The sequence below is a fragment of the Cupressus sempervirens genome, chromosome 10 (assembly GCF_028749045.1).
Source record: "Cupressus sempervirens isolate cs-2001-9-10 chromosome 10, ASM2874904v1, whole genome shotgun sequence".
Lineage (NCBI taxonomy): Eukaryota > Viridiplantae > Streptophyta > Pinopsida > Cupressales > Cupressaceae > Cupressus > Cupressus sempervirens.
This window is the reverse complement of record NC_143127.1, coordinates 704649930-704667109: the sequence shown is the minus strand read 5'-3', so window position 1 is coordinate 704667109 and position 17180 is coordinate 704649930. Positions and strand designations below refer to the sequence as shown.

At 33.1% G+C, this 17180-nt stretch overlaps 1 protein-coding gene across 2 annotated transcripts in view; it reads left to right on the top strand.

Moving 5' to 3' along the window:
• LOC149535768 (putative lysophospholipase BODYGUARD 1) overlaps positions 1-563 on the top strand; it is an 86456-nt gene extending 85893 nt beyond the window's left edge. For both annotated transcript variants that reach the window (XM_089807579.1, XM_089807578.1), the window contains exon 4: positions 178-563. In XM_089807579.1, coding sequence (XP_089663705.1) covers positions 178-237 — 60 coding nt within the window. In that variant the 3' untranslated portion in view covers positions 238-563. The remainder of the gene's footprint in view (positions 1-177) is intronic.
• Positions 564-17180: the final 16617 nt, after the last annotated feature.

The following is a 17180-nucleotide window of genomic DNA, read 5'->3' as shown; positions in this document are numbered from 1 at the left end:
CAAGATAAATAATTAAATGAGTATAGATCTGTTTTTACTCCAAGGTTCCATAAGTTTCTAGGTACAGACTAATGATTTGTAGCAATAAACTATGAGAAGTTGAACCTGTAATCTGAATCCATCTTTAAGAGTAATATATATTCAATTTTTGTGCTTGTTTGCAAATTTTTGTTCCAGGATCGTATTTTACCGAATAGAAGACACCACTCGCCATACACACTGGTCAGCCTGGCATAACTTTCACAATGTGATATGTGGGACAGCCAATGAAATGGACGAGTATTTAGAAGTTGTTGGACAAACAGATTGTAAGGTGATGATCTTGCACGGGAAACAGGATAAAGTGGTTCCTCTAGACTGCAGTTTAGCAATAAAGTCAAGAGTTAGCAAATCTAAGCTGAAAGTGTTGGATAATGCTGATCATGTGACTATCATTATGGGTCGCGAGAGAACGCTTGCAAAAGAATTGGAAGATTTGTGGGCATCTTGTGAATGATTTGATGAGAATTCTCATTAATTTTGCCTCAGATTTTTTTAATAGATATCATTTTCTTTTTGAAAAATGCATATAGTTATCTTCTTTTGAAAAATTAGTTTCATTCTATGTCTTCCTAGGGTTTAATATGCCGTATTGTTCTATCTCAATGGGAGGTTCACAATTTTATCAATCCAGTTTTTTTCATGAGTTAATATTATGCTTTCCATAGTAAATTGTAAAACTTTTTACAAATATGTTTCTTATTATAAATTTTTTGTCATCGACCTAAACTAAAAATTTATCCTCTTGTCCACAACTTTTATGTTATAAGCACATAACATTTAATGTCACCAAGAGAGGATAATGTGCATGAAACTCCATCAGACTCTTCTACGATTGATTGCAAATTTAAAATGCCTGGATAGAGTATCAATTTGAATTGATTGCAGACTTCTAAAGTATAAATAGCCTATAGGCTATTTTGTGCAGAGTAGAAGAAGGGAAGTATCCCTCTGAATTTGAAGTTTGGGAAATTGAAAACAATGATTATTACTTTCCGCGTGCATTGCGATTTGGTGCTTGACAGTCTGGATGCAAATAGCGGTGTTAATATTAGTAGCAGAAAATATAATGGGAAGATTTGAGGCGTCGGGATTTGCAGATTGGTTATTTTATTTCAAGTTCTTTTATCAGTTTTCTGAGCCATGAGGGCCAGAGGAGAAGTCATTTGCCTTATGGAAGGCACTGGACTTTTCCCCATTCATTCATACCGCTGCTGTTAGGCAGCACCTTTTGTACCTTGTATATCTTATTATTAGTAATAATTATTTATAATATAAACAAATTAAATTAAAAATATAATAATTAAAAAGTTTAAGTTAATTGTTTAGTATTTTAATAAAATAAATAAATTGCATACAAAAATTACAGTTTACATTATTTATTTATTTATTTCTTATTAGTCAATAAGGCTATTTTTGGTCTGAAAAACAATTGATGTGTTGTAAGAAAAATCTATAGGGATTTAATAATATAAGGGCTATACAAATCTAGTGCCATTAAAATAAAATATGAAGTATAGAATAATTTAATAGTAATTTTAACAAAATAGAAATTAATAAAATTTGAAAAAAAAATGGAAGTAATATATGATAAAAAAATTAATTCTTTCCTAATTTTTAAGTTACTTATTTTGTTATGTTTTTAGAATATTAGTTTTAGAGATATTGTTTTACTATTTTTTGCTATTTAAATATTGATAACACTGTTAAGAATAAAATAATTTATAATTTCTCTTCATTGGAATTACAATTGTGAAACTTTTCTTATTGTATGAATGTTTCAAAACAACTTACAATTTTTACACATTGAAAAATCATCATATAAGTGACATAATAAATCTATAAATTGCATGAATTTTAATTCTACTTATAGGAAATAAAAAAATATTATAGGAGTTTCACTTCTTTAAAAATAAAAACTTATTAAAAATGACAAACTTGTGAAATCAGTTAGCATCTCGCATCATGCTGATCCTAATATCCCTGATGTAGAGCTTAAGTAGCATCGATCCTTACCGAATAAGCAAAAGGTACCTCCTTTGGTCTCTTCCTTCTCCTCCAATGGCTTTCCCAATCAGAATTTTAACTTAAAAAACCATCTTAGCTTTGTTAATAATAGTAACCCTACCTTGAGAAGTATGTACCCCAAGATCATCTCTGAGGCTAACAATGCCCCTATTGGAGGTTATGAAAATCACCCCAAGCACTAGCCTTCAGAATCCGTGGTTCGCCCTCTATATCCAAACCCAATGCGTACATATCACCGTACGTATTGAATATATATCCCCCAGATGCTCTTATGAACTTGGGGAACATTTTTAATAGCAAAAGCCTCAAAGACAAATCTTTTAGAAACTACAACCTTGTCGATCCCAGATTTGAGTTTAGATCAGGGAAAGATCTAACAAGTAATTTGGCCTCGAACTAGCAATCAACAAATGTACCCTCCCCCTTAGTTTAAACTCTCTCCATACTGAAAATGCAATAATAATCAACAACAAAGTCAGTGAGAAACAATAGATGGAGTGCTAGGAACTAGGATTGTATGCCTATTGGAATGGCCTTGAATCCAGATGCTATAATTTGATGAACTAGTTAAAGGAATTCTGCAGCAAACATGTAAGTATTTCTACTTTATCTAATCGGCTATTGTATATTCAATGCAAAGATAAGAACATTAGAGATGGTTTTCTTGCAAGTTCTTATTGCTTCTATAAATATTTCTTTATGATATTCATTAAATGACAACCAAACTTTAATGAAAATATGGTAAAAAAAACTCCATGCCCCAACTTGGACCATTAGTAAAGCCATCTCTCTAGAACTAAACCAAATTCATTTATTCAAACATATAGGAGATGGCATAGGGAATCTAATAGAATTAGAATCAAATTTTGATAAATCTAACAACATTAAGTTTCTTTTAAATATGGAATTAGGACATCAAGAATTCAAGCCTAAAAAAATTATAACGAATAGGTCCATTTACACTTTAACATTCACCAAAATGAAGGGAAAATAAAAGAAATCATCAAACCTAATCCTCTTAGAATTGCTAACCCTATATTCATTAAAAGAACTTATGATTTAAAGGAAATACTTAGGATAACCCACATTAGAAACAAGAACCAAGTCTCTCCAAAGATAATGACAAATCTTAATTCAATTAACAATAGAAATAGGGTCAACAAAGAAGAAGTCAATTAAGAAGAACTAGAGGAAGGGGAGATCAGGGAAGGAAATAAAGACAACATAGAAGCGGATCAGATACTTAATCTTAAAGAAAACTTGAAAGAAGAGATGTACAAACCAAAGGAAGGAATCGTAATAGTTGGTTACAACAATATAAAGGGCAATATGTCTAGACTACTTCAATGTGAAAGGTGTGGTAAGGAAAATTTGTTTAGAGAAGATATGAGAAGGAACATTAATACCTATAATAAACTAGTCCATGATCTACTACTAACTCAAAATCACATTGAAGATCAAATGGTATTGTGGTCCCAAACACATGAGGGACACTCTGTTAGCCCCAACCAAAGAGAAACTACATAAGATAGAGAAGAGAAAGAAGACATAGGGAATAGGGAAGTTAATAAAGAAGGCATTGAACACAATATAGGTCCAATCATATTAGAGATGCTTGAAGACATATTAAAAAATTAGAAGAACAATCAAGAGGCAAAGAAACCTCAGACAACAAGCACAAATGGGACAAAGGATCAGATAGAGATAGAAATAATAAGTAGAAGCTATAGGACTTGAGCAATATGTAGTTACAAACAATGCAGAAAGAGCAAGGAAACTACAATGCAATGCTGAAAGCAAACTTGGGTCCCAACAACAAGGCTTGATGAGGTATCCAATTACAACAAAATCTCTGTGAGACGGAGAAATAGAGAAAACCTAGTGGGAAAAACTCTTCTCCAAAAAGAGATAGCTAAAAACCTAGTGAAGGATTGCAGAAGCCTCCAACTAGAGGAATGTTCTAGAAAATAGGAACAAAGAGTGATCATGAAGAAAACCACTAAAGCTTGAAGAAGCCGCAAATACTGTCAAAAGGAAACTGCTGATTTGTAGAATCTCCTTTGAAATAGAATCTGACCAAGTAGAGAAGATTGTAATCTGCATCGAATCAGGAGGCAAACCAAGGCAAACAACTAAACTCCAAAATACAGATGACCTAAAACACCAAAGTCTAAAGAGTAAAACACCAAAGCCTAAAGAGCTGATCGATCGGACCAAGAAGGCTACAACCAAAGTAGGAAAGAAAAGAAGAGTGTTTATATGGTAGATGATCCATCTCACCAAAATGTATAGGTATCCATCCATTGCAATCACCTAGTACATAGGATCAAATACTGAATACATAGCTCACTCCAACAAACCAAGGAAGCATTAGAAACAACAGAAGAACCTCGCCTCCCCCCCAATATAAACAAGGGTGAGGTGACATGCAACTGAAAAAGTGGTCCAAAAAGAACTACAAGTCAAGCAATCATGATCAAGATGCTCAAAAGAGTACATAAATGTGTACTGAGGTGATCAATCTTAGACACGTCATGACGCTAATGTCACAAAAGGGACACTCACTGGACAAAGGAAGATGGCAAACAAAGGAAAACATCAACCCCCCATGACACTTTATCAAAGTAGTGCATGTACAATAGGGCACAAGATATAATGAATCCCAAGGATACAATAATCTGCATGAGTGTCCTTAGATGACACTGCTCAAATTAGAAGGCAAAACAAGGCAAACAACTGAAACAAAAAAACAGATGCAATATGACACTTTATCTTAGTGCATTTGCATAAAAATTCTTACAAATGATATCAACAATGATCAGAAAGGCAAAAGAGATGATACAATAGAAAGTACAACCCAAAAAAAGAGATCCCATGCCAAGAAAATGATCCCCAAACTTGAAACACCCAAGATATCCGCCATAGAGAAAAATAAAAATAAAAAAAATGATAGAATGAGCATGGAGCAGAATCTAGAAGAAACCACAACATTTCTGAAAAGTAGACAGAACCAACTTTCCAAAAATATAACATTTTTGAAAATGGAGTTGGGATGCTCAAGATATGCCCTCAGGAGTGAAAAATTGAACATCCAGCTTTGATTGCCAAAATAGGCAACCAAACTACCTCAAAACCAAAAAAAACTTGCACCAATGTCTTCATTTCGGAACTAGATTTTCGGTGCATTTTTTAGATCGAAAAAATACGTCCATATGCTCAAGTTATGGAGAAAAGACCAACAGGGCCCTTCGAAATGCATAAAAATTTATTTTTTTTAATTAAAAAAAAAATAATTAAAAAAAAAAAACCCGCACCGCTAGTGGAGGGGTAGTTGGGTGGTGGGAGGGCTGTGGGAGGTGGTGGTTCGTTGTGGAGCGGGGTTGCTACGGCGGGGCCATTGTGGAACTGCTAACGGGCCGCTAAGTGGTGACTGCCAACAGTGATTGCAGAGGTTCCGTTGCGGTTAGTTAATCGTTGTGGTAAAAAACCATTTTTAAAATTATTTTTTCTGATTTTTTTGCAAAAAATTGCCTTGTAACACATGCCAGAGGCTGTATGACCCTACTGGGCAAATTTGTTTTGCCTCCTAGATCAACTTTGTCCAAAACGGACAAACTTTATATGGAAACAAGGGTTTTGACGCGTTCTGAATGCATCTGTGATGTCTGTTTGGCTTCAAGCTACTTTGAAAATCAGTGACCCCCTATTTTATCAGGAAATATACGAAAAACTCTAGATCTGATCCACCAAACCCTTGTTCTCTCTTTTTCTCCAAATATCGAACAAACTACAATAGATCTGGCTCTGATACCATGTAGGATTTGAGAAAACATGCAAATCAAATCCACGAAGCCCAAAAATACCTGCATGTAGAAAACTTGTCACAGACAAGAAGAGGCAAGGGTTTGATCTGAAACCACGCAAATTGTATATTTAGATGAAGAAGAGATTATGAATACAAAGAGATCAATCCTTATAAAATGAGATTGAAACCCGAAAAGAGTAATCTAGTAAGTTACAAAGGGTAACCTAAAGGTGAAATCTATTTAATAATTACTAATTAATTATTAAATAGAGAAAGCTAAAAAATGCATAAAGAAAAATCTTAAGAAGGTAGTTTCTGCCTTCTTAAGATTTTGCTTTATGCATTTTTTAGAACTGCCTTCTTAAGATTTTGCTTTATGCATTTTTTAGCTTTCTCTATTTAATAATTAATTAGTAATTATTAAATAGCTTTCACCTTTAGGTTACCCTTTGTAACTTACTAGGTTACTCTTTTCGAGTTTCGATCTCATTTTATAAGGATTGATCTCTTTGTATTCATAATCTCTTCTTCATCTGAATATACAATTTGCGTGGTTTTAGATCAAACCCTTGCCTCTTCTTGTCTTTTACTTCTTTGTGACAAGATTTCTACATGTAGGTATGTGTGGACTTCGTGGATTTGATTTGCATATTTGCTCAAATCCTACAAAAGCTCATAACAAGCACTATTAGGAACAAAGGAAAATGTAATTACATTAGAAGAGGGAAATATGGTTTTTGAAATAACTTCATTGGAAATAGATCGTGCATAGGAAGAAACTCAACAAAGGAAGACATGGGAAGTTACATCAACAGTTCAAAGAGGTATAGGAAATACAAAGTTAGGGAAAGACAATAGAGACATGATAACCATAATATTTGAAAAAGAGTAGCATAGAGATCATATGCATAAAATAATTCAAATTAGAAAATAATAGAAAAGTAATGTATCCCTTTTGAATCGAAAGATAATGGTAATAAAGAAAAAATGAGTGGAATACCCACTACAACATTTGGAGTCAAATTGTGACAACAGGGTAATTTGTGGTCATTTTCATGTTTTTTTTTTTTTGCAATTGTCCTTGATGCCATCACAATAACGGTGCCAGAGTCATAATTGCGACACCCTCATGAGCATAAAACAAAAAAAAAAGGAAAAAATGACAATCATTTTCCATTTGTTTTGATTTTGGAGAGCTGTGTGCGAAAGAGGTGGAGAGCTCCAAACAAGGGTGGAGAGTTGTGAAGGTTATCGTGGCCCTTATGATCGGTGCATTTGGTTGTTGTGCCCTCGTGATCTTTGCATTTCGTTTCCATGCTCTTGCTCTACGATTTCATTGTCGTGTTGTGCCCTTGCTTTGCAATTTCATTGTCGTGTCGTGCCCTTGCTCTGCAATTTCATTGTCATGTCGCGCCCTTGTGATCTTCATAACCTAACTTTGTGATTTTCTTCAAGGGTGAGAAGAGGTATGTATGTAAATGCATTTTTATTTGCCTTGTAAACATGTGTGTCTTTATATTTTCTTTTAAATATGTATCTCTTTATATATTCAGAGAGATATTTTTCAAGGTGCTTATTACATATATGATCTAGTTGCATACATATTCCAAAATCCAAATAATAAAACAATAAACTCACTCAACTTGTGCTAAGTGACTTACCTTGAAAGATCTTGCACAAAAATAATACAGATCATAAAAAATGGGTCAAGTTCGCAAGAAATTTTACAAAAACATATCATAGTAGATATTTGTAGAAAGAAACAAGCCATAACCAGTTAAATGGGTCTAGTAGCTGATTAGCTGGGTTGATATTTACATATATTTAATTGGGTTATGGCTTCTGCAAGGGAATGAGCCTCGTGATTATGCATGTGTTTGGTGCATTTCGTTCTTGTGATATATCTTTGCATTTCGTTGTCGTGCCCTTGCTCTGCGATTTGGTTGCCATGCCCTTGTGATCTCTGTGTTTTGTCGCCATGCCCTTGCTCTGTGATTTTGTTGCCATGTTGTGCCCTTGCTCTGTGATTTTTTTGCCATGCCCCAGCTGTGTGATTTTCTTCAAGAGTATGTAAATGTTGGTTTCTTTTCTTTCTAAACAGGGATCTCTTTATATCTCCTTTTGAACATGTATAATTAGAGATCTTTTTTAAGGTGCTTATTACACCTTAGCTACACAATATAAAAATTGATTTAGTTGCATACATATTCCAAAATCCAAAAAAAAAAAAAAACTCACTCAACCCATGCTAAGTGACTTACCTTAAGATCCTCCACAAAAATAATGCAGACTAGGAAAAATGGGCAGAGTTCGCAAGAAATTAAAAAAAAACATATCATAGTAGATATTTTTAGAAAGAAACAAGCCGTAACTAGTTAAATGGATCTAGTTGCTAATTAGCTGGCTTGATTACAAATTCTTTTAGAATTGTCATTAGATTAGGTACAATAAAATGAACAATCAGTTGTTCCTACTTAGCAAGATCAACTATAGTTTTCCAAGGTCATAAAATTGCATGTACAAAGACTTGAAGAATAACTTCAATGAAGAGTTGAGTGTAAGGAGTTGAGAAGTAGTTTTTGCTTTTGTGTAAATGCCATAACACAAGGCTCATTCCCTTGTAGAAGCCTCTACCCCAATAACATTACCTTTAAACCATATAAAGGATGTTGAAGTGGTTCCCAACCTTGAAACACTCTTATAAGAATTTGATACTTGGGATCATCGTAGGGAGATTGTGCTAATACTTTAAACACTCTTATAAGCATTTGATATTTGGATTGTAAATTCTCAAAGACACTTGCAAGTGATTCCAATGTCATAGTACTACCACAATACTTTTTTGGATTCTTTTCAGTGGCTCCCATAATATCCTTTATGTTGTCTAGTTGTTGTTTCTGTCATGCAGTCTCTTTCTAAAGCCACTCCTCGTTCTCTTTCTAAAGCCACTCCTCCTTTGCTCTCATGCCTTAAATTTCAATTATCAAACTTCTAAATATCTACCTCTACCTTATCTAAAATCAACTTCATAGTGTGTTGTAACTCTGGCATAGGTATTTGATCATCGATAGCTTTCATTTCAGCATTCAAGTTTTCAAGATTGGTCAACACTCTCACCTGCAGACCTCTCATGTCAAACACTTTTTGTACTATTTCAACATGTTCTTTCTTCTAAGCTAATAGTTCTTTAGATGCATTTTCTTGTAAAACATTAATTTTGTTGAACAACTATAAACTCTTAGAAAGTGTATTGTTATTTTCATGTATGTATGTATGTATGTATATATGTATGTTATATATGTATGTATGTATGTATGTATATATACAAAGAGATCTTGTGGATTGTGGATTATGGATTATAAACTAAAAAGAAAGGAAAACATGACATTAATCATTCCCCATTTGTTTTGATTGATTGTGTGCGTGAAAGAGGGTGGAAAGCTTCGAACAAGGGTGAAGAGCTCTGAACATTGGTGGAGATCAGTGGAGATTTTGGATTTTGTTTTCGTTCCCTTGTGATCTCCGTGCCCTTGCTCTATGATTTTCTTCACGGTGAGAAGAGGTACCTATGTAAATGTTCTTTTCTTTTCTTTCTAATTATGTATCTCTTGTTCATATATAATAGCTTTGGTCAAATTCAAGGATAACTGATTATGCTAATTGTATGCATATGTGCATGTATGTATGTAAATTAGTTCACTATGTGAATTGCTTTACATGCATACATACACACTTGCATAGTACTTGTGCTAAATTAAATTAATCATTCAGGTCTTGAATTCAAACAAGCAATCATCCTTGCATTCAATCGAATTTATTCATACCAAACTAAGTATGTAAAAATCTGTACTTACAAATTATATTATCTCTTGGCGGTTGAGTAAAGATCTTGTACATAATGTCATCCAGGTAATGATCAGATGCATTCACATTAAGTCATAATAGGATCAAGCAGATGATCCATTTATGTCACTTCATACTTTTTTTATTGAACATTTTGTTTAACATAATCAGTACTACTAGAATTATATAGCTACAACTAGTACTCTTGTTTATTTAATTTAATCATATGCATTTAAGACTATTATTTTTCTCAAAGTTAGACTGTATATTTGTTATCATTAAAACACAAATATAGATCTCTGATAGTTATCTTTTTTAATTTCAAGATCTTCATATTTAACGAGAAGAGTTTCCACTATTGGATAATGGAATAGCCACAATTTGGAGCCACATAGCTCATGGATTTTTCCACCAAATTATATTTTTATTATATTTTTGTCCTTTAAAAATATTATAGGTGAATTTTCTTTTGATTTTTCATATATTTAATAATTTTTTTTCTTGTCATTTGAGGTAGTTTTCTATTCTGAGATAGAGACATGCCAATTTTGATCATCTTGCTTTCAAAGCTGATTCCCTTATCTAATTAATGAAACTACTCACAACTGACACCTTGATTTTCTGCAACTTTCCCAATCAACCATTCACACAAACGAATCATCCCATATCCATAAACAACATCTAATCTTTTGTAAGTATCTCTACTCTAAAGACCCAATACATGGAGCCATTATCATCATGAGTAGACTCACTCTTCTCAGATGAATTCAATCAAAACTATTCATACCAAATTAATTATGTAGAAATTTTTACTTACAATTTACATATCTCTCGGCGATTGAGTAAAGATCAAATACAATTTTCCAAGGTGATAAATTACATATGTAGATGAATGTATGAATGTATGTATGTATTTATATATGTATCTCTACATCTCATTGTCGTACCCTTGTGATCTATGTATATGCATGTTTGTATGTACATACATACATACATACATACATACATACATACATACATACATATACATACATATGTATATGTATATACATGTGTATATGTATATACATGTGTATATGTATATACATATATACATGTGTATATGTATATACATGTGTATATATGCATACATACACACACACATGTGTGTGTAAAGAGAAGTTTATCTAATCACTTGCAAGGGGAAATATAAAGAGATAGATGTTTACAAGGAAAAGAAAAGAACATTTACATAGGTACCTCTTCTCCCCTTGAAGAAAATTGTAGAGCAAGAACTACTACATTTGGGTCCAAGCACCACAAATTACACCATCCTCGCAAATTGTCGTCGCAATTTGACTCTAAATGTTGTAATATTGCAAAAGGCACAAAGATCACAAGGGCACGACATGACATTGAAATTAAAAAGCAAGGGCACAGAGATCACAAGGGCATGACAACGAAATCCTAGATCTCCACTGATCTCCACCGATCTCCACCAAGGGCACGACAACGAAATGCAAAATCATAAGGGCACAACAATGAAATGTAGCGATCATAAGGGCACGACAATGAAAACTCCACCAATGTTCAGAGCTCTCCACCCTCTTTTGCACACAACTTTCCACAAAAAAAACAAATGGTGAATGATTTATGTCATTTTTTTTTGTTTATATCTAAAATCAACTTCACATCGTGTTGTAACTCTTCCATAGGTGTTTGATCCTCGATAGCTTTCATTTCAACATTTCAACATTCAAGTTTTCAAGTTTCCTCTTCATTATACAGTCCTTTCCACCCTAAAAACCACTTTGTTACTTCACTAAAATCAGGGATTGAACAAAGCCAATGATAAAACAAAGCCCATACTCCAAAATCTAAATAATAAAACAATAAAAATCACTCAACCTATGCTAACTAACTTAGCTCAAGATCTTACATAAAAATAATGCATACCAAGAAAAATGGCCAAGAAATTTTAGAAAAACATATCATAGCAGATTTTTTTAGAAAGGAATTAGCCATAACCTAGTTAAATTGGTCTAGTTATTGATTAGTTGGGTTGATTACAAATTCCTATAGAACCGTCATCAGATTAGGTAAAATAAAACAAACAATCAGCTATTCTTAGTTAGCATGATCAAATACAGTTTTCCAAGGTGATAACATTTCATATGTAGATGTATGTATGTATATATGTATGTATGTATATATAGAGAGATCTTGTGGATTGTGGAGATTAGTGGAGATCTAGGATTTTGTTGTTGTGCCTTTGTGATTGCTGCATTTCATTGTCATGCCCTTGTGATCTCTACATCTCATTGTTGTGCCCTTGTGATCTCTATATATGTATGTATGTATATGTGTGTATATGTATGTATGTATGTATATAGACAAAGAGATCTTGGCACAACAAAAAAATAATAAAACTCACTCAACAGATAGCATGGCCACGAGTATTATCTCAATCTTTTAAACATAACTATATAAGAAGTGAGTTAGGACGTATATAGGTTAACCTTACATTAACTATAAACTACAACACAAAGGTTTCACTAGGGTATTACGATATTGTAATTATAGAAAACTATCTGATTCGCCCGAGTGGGTGTACAATGGCGAGGAGTTGTATTAGGTGAGTAAAGCTCACCAGTGGTTATAGGAATACAACTACATCAAAACAATTAGAAACAAGAACTACATATTCGTTAGAGTGAGTAGTTCAAGGGTCTTGATCCCGTGGATATGGGTATGTAGGCAACCTGGTAGGCGGAGTATGCCTCTAGTGTGCAGATGCCTTGGACATAGTTAGATAGCACTTAACTATTTTAAGACATTATATGTACCTAGTGTACCCATCTTTTGAAAATAAAAGGCTAAACTCTGTGTTTCAACATTAACTTGACTGGTCTATTTAGACCCATTGATTATTGTCACAAACTTTTAAACATATCTATGCAAGGAGTGAGTTAGGATGTATATAGGTTAACCTTACATTAACTGTAAACTACAATACAAAGTTTGCATTGAGGTATTACAATATTGTAATTATAAAAAATTGCTTGATTTGCCCGAGTGGGTGTATGATGGCAAAGAGTTGTATTAGGCGAGTAAAGCTCATCAGTGGTTATACAAATACAACTAAATCAAAACAATTAGAAACCATAACTAAATATTCATTAGAGTGAGCAGTTCAAGGGTCTTGATCCCGTAGATACGAGTATGTACGCAGCCTAGTAGGCAGAGTATGCCTCTAGTATGCAGACGCCTTGGACATAGTTAGGTAGCACTTAACCATGTATGTATGTATGTATGGATGGATGTAACTATTTTCTACTTAATAGTGCCATCCACATGGGGCGGGGGGCAGTTGAGCTTGCAACTTCTGCAATACTTCATTTCCATTATTGGTGCTCTTTGAATCAAAGGTATATAACTTTATCACTCGTAATTATAATTTTCAAACAGTACAAACCACAATAGTTTCTTATAATTCTATGATTCTCTTTGTAATTTTATAAAATTGAAGTTTAAAATTAATTGCATTTATGTACATCTTGTTCAAGTTTGATATTTCTCTTTTTCCTAAATCATAGGCCAACAATAATTTTTCAAAACACATACTAACTAGTTGAAGATTGAGCCAAAAAATTGTAAAAATGATTGTGCCAAAAGAACTAAAAAACATGATTGGTGCACGATAACCATCTCTTTATGCTCTTTTTGGTACAATTATTCTTACATTTTATGATTTTTGGTGGGAACAAAATTCCAAACTAATAAGGTAGGTGATCCAAAATTAAATCATAACTGGTTGAGGCATGCTTAAATACATTATTTCACATGTTATTGAATGTTATGTGTTTATATGCTACTATTAATGAATGTTAAAGGATAAACTAATGTTAGATGTTAGCTTTGGACATTATGAGATTATTTTATGGATGCTCATAATTATTTTTTACTTTATGTGATAATGAATGAATTCTATATTTTATTATTGAATGAATGTGAGATCCATCTCTTCTTAGGTACTCTTTCTAGGCTTTTGTACCAATTCTTAAGTGCATTCCTTCTATCTAAATGTTTCAACAAAGGGAAAGGTAAGTCTTTGGGAGCTATAAAATTTATAGGTAGTAATAATGGAAATGTCATGAATATCAACATCCTTGGAAGTTCTAAATAAATCCTTCGTAAGGAGTTTCCAAATAGCAAGCTTGTTAAGATTCTCTACTTATGGAATTTACTCCCTTGTCCATATATAACTGTGCTTTCGTCTTGTCTTGCGATTATACCTGTTTCTTTATTTAATAATAATTATATAAAAACATAGATTATAATTCTATATTGATTTTTTAATTATTAAATGCAAATGTACTGCATAGACAATTCCTACACGTAATCTTTCTTGACCCAAATACATTATGACATCTTCTAGAAGTGTTTGACATTGTGACCAAAGAGATTCCTGAATTGACATTTCTTAGCCCCGGAATGCTATGACTTGGAGATTAATCGACATATTTCATTATGAATGTGCATTGCAAGTTGACACCAAGCATCAACTATTTGAAGAAGAAAAGATTATCCAAATTATAAACAATTACCTTATCAAAAATAAGATTATAAGAGCTCAAATATAAAGAACATAAAGATAAATTAAGAAAGTTTAGATGTCTTTGATCTCATACAACGTCAATCGTTGTGGATTAAGTGAAATGGGTGGTCAATATTTTATCCACTCTGATTGTTGATGCCCATTTAGTTTACTAGCTTTGAAAACTGCTTTGCCAGTCGAAAATAGCAACTATGTTCATTCTCTCCTTTTTTCTACCAATTTTAAGCATAGCATAAAACTTTCAACAATATCGCTTTGAATGCTTTGTTAAGATGCATCTAATTTGCCCCCAAAGAAGAAACCCCGTTAGATAATTTGTTGCCTAATAAGCTAAGATGAAGTTTTGACAATGTAGGAACGAATGATATTTTCAATGGCGTGGAAAAATTGAGTTGATTTTTATTTGGTTTTGGCTAATACAAAATTTTATTTCAAATCTATACCTTTTTTCCAAATGTCATGATTTCTAACAAGAAAATCTAGTTGAAATATCATACATAAATCCTAGAATATATCTAATTTTGTTAAGGGAAAATTTGTTCATCTTTTTAAAGAGTATCTGTATTTAATGATTTCTTTCTTTTGCAATGGGGTTTGAAATATGTTTACTTGTCTGCGCCTCTTAATTATAACTATGATTTCTATGTGCTCAAGAAATACAAGCTTTTAAAATTCCAATTTGACTTCAATTAGATTCAAGAAAATTAGCTAAGACATGGTATTAACAATATAGGAACATGTTGAGAAACTTAGTAGACTATGTTATTATTTGTTCTATGTTTGTCAGTAAATTTAACTAGAATGTCTGGGTCTACCAGACTTGGTATTTTATGCCTATCTTATTAAAGGTTTAAAAGAATTGCAAATAAATAACTTGATTTAAATTCTGCGGATTTTGAATTGTATTGGCACACTCTCCCTGTGAGGATCCCAAGTATCTATTGCTGCTATTAATTTGGTCTAGTTGCTGGTTAGTTGGGTTGATTACAAATTCCTATAGAACTATCATCCAATTAGGTACAATAAAATGAACAATCAATTGTTCCCAGCTAGCAAGATCAAATACAGCTTTTCAAGGTGATAAAATTGCATATGCAAATGCATCACTTGAATGCCAAGCATGAAGCACATTCCCCAATTTATAATGAATGGTTGGGTATAAAGGCTCCATACATTGACCCAACAATGGAAGTTAAGGATGTAACCATGCATGTATTGGCATGCTCTCCCTCCGAGGATCCCAAGTATCTAATGTCATTGTTAATTTGTGCATCACTATATGATCCATAATGTAATGAAGTACTAAAGCTGGTAGTAACTTCTCCCATGTCTCCAGAAACATAGCATAGGTTCAGGGTCCCTTGGCTCCTAGGAATTTTTAGCAACTATTCTCACTGCTAGAAGAATAATTCAGTTAAGAGTTGAGTGTAAGGAGTTGAAGAAGAAAGTTCTACTTCTATGTAAATGCCATAATCACAAGGCTCATTCCCTTGTAGAAGCCATAACCCAGTTAAATATACGTATATATACAATCCATAACCTGGTTAAGTGGGTCTAGTTGCTGATTACTTGGGTTGATTACAAATTCCTATAGAATTGTCATCAGATCAGGTACAATAAAAGGAACAATCAACATCATTTTTGTGCAGGATCTCGAGCTAAGTCACTTAGCACGGGTTGAGTGAGTTTTATTGTTTAATTATTTAGATTCTGGAATATGTATGCAGTTGGATCAATTTTTCTGTTGTGCTAAGATGTAATAAGCACCTTAAAAAAGATCTCTTTGTATACATACATACATACATACATGTATATGAATGTATGTATGTATATATGTATGTATATATGTATGTATGCATGCATGCATGCATGTATGTATGTATATGTATGCATGTATCATGTGGAGATCTAGGATTTCATTGTTGTGCCCTTGTGATCACTTCATTTCGTTGTTGTGCCCTTGTGTTCTCTGCATCTCATTGTCATGCCCTTCTGATCTCTGGATCTCATTCATTTTATTGTGCCTAATATGATGACAATTCTATAAGAATTTATTGTCGTATCCTTGTGATATCTGCATCCCAAGTATCTACTACTGTCGTTAATTTGGGCAACACTATATGATCCAGAATGTTATGAAGTACTGAAGCCGGCAGTAACTTCTCCCATGTCTCCAGAAAATGTAGCATAGGTTCAGGGTCCCTGGGCTCCCAAGAATTTGTAGCATCTATTCTCACTGCTAGAAGAATAACTTCAGTGAAGAGTTGAGTGTAAGGAGTTGAAAAAGCAAGTTTTTCTTATGTGTAAATGCCATAATCATGAGGCTCGTTCCCTTTTAGAAGCCATAACCAGTTAAATTTATGTATATATCAACCCAGCTAATTAGCAATAAGACCCATTTAACTAGATTATGGCTTGTTTCTTTCTAACAATATCTGCTATGATTTTTTTTTTGTAAAATTTCTTGGTAACTTTGCAAATTTTTCCTATTTTGCATTATTTTTGTGGAGGATGTTGTGGTAAGTCACTTAGCACCGTAAAAAAGATCTCTCTATATATATACATACATACATACATGTATGTATGTATATACGTACATACATACATATGTATGTATATACGTACATACATATGTATGTATATACGTACATACATATGTATGTATATATGTGTGTGTGTGTGTGTGTGTGTGTGTGTGTGTGTGTGCGCCCTTGTGATCGTGCCCTTTTGATCTCTTCATCTCATTTTTGTGCCCTTGTGATCTCTGTATATGTATGTATGTATTTATGTATGTATATACATATGTCTGTGTGTGTGTAAATAGAGAGATCTTGGCACAATAGAAAAACAATAAAACACACTCAACAA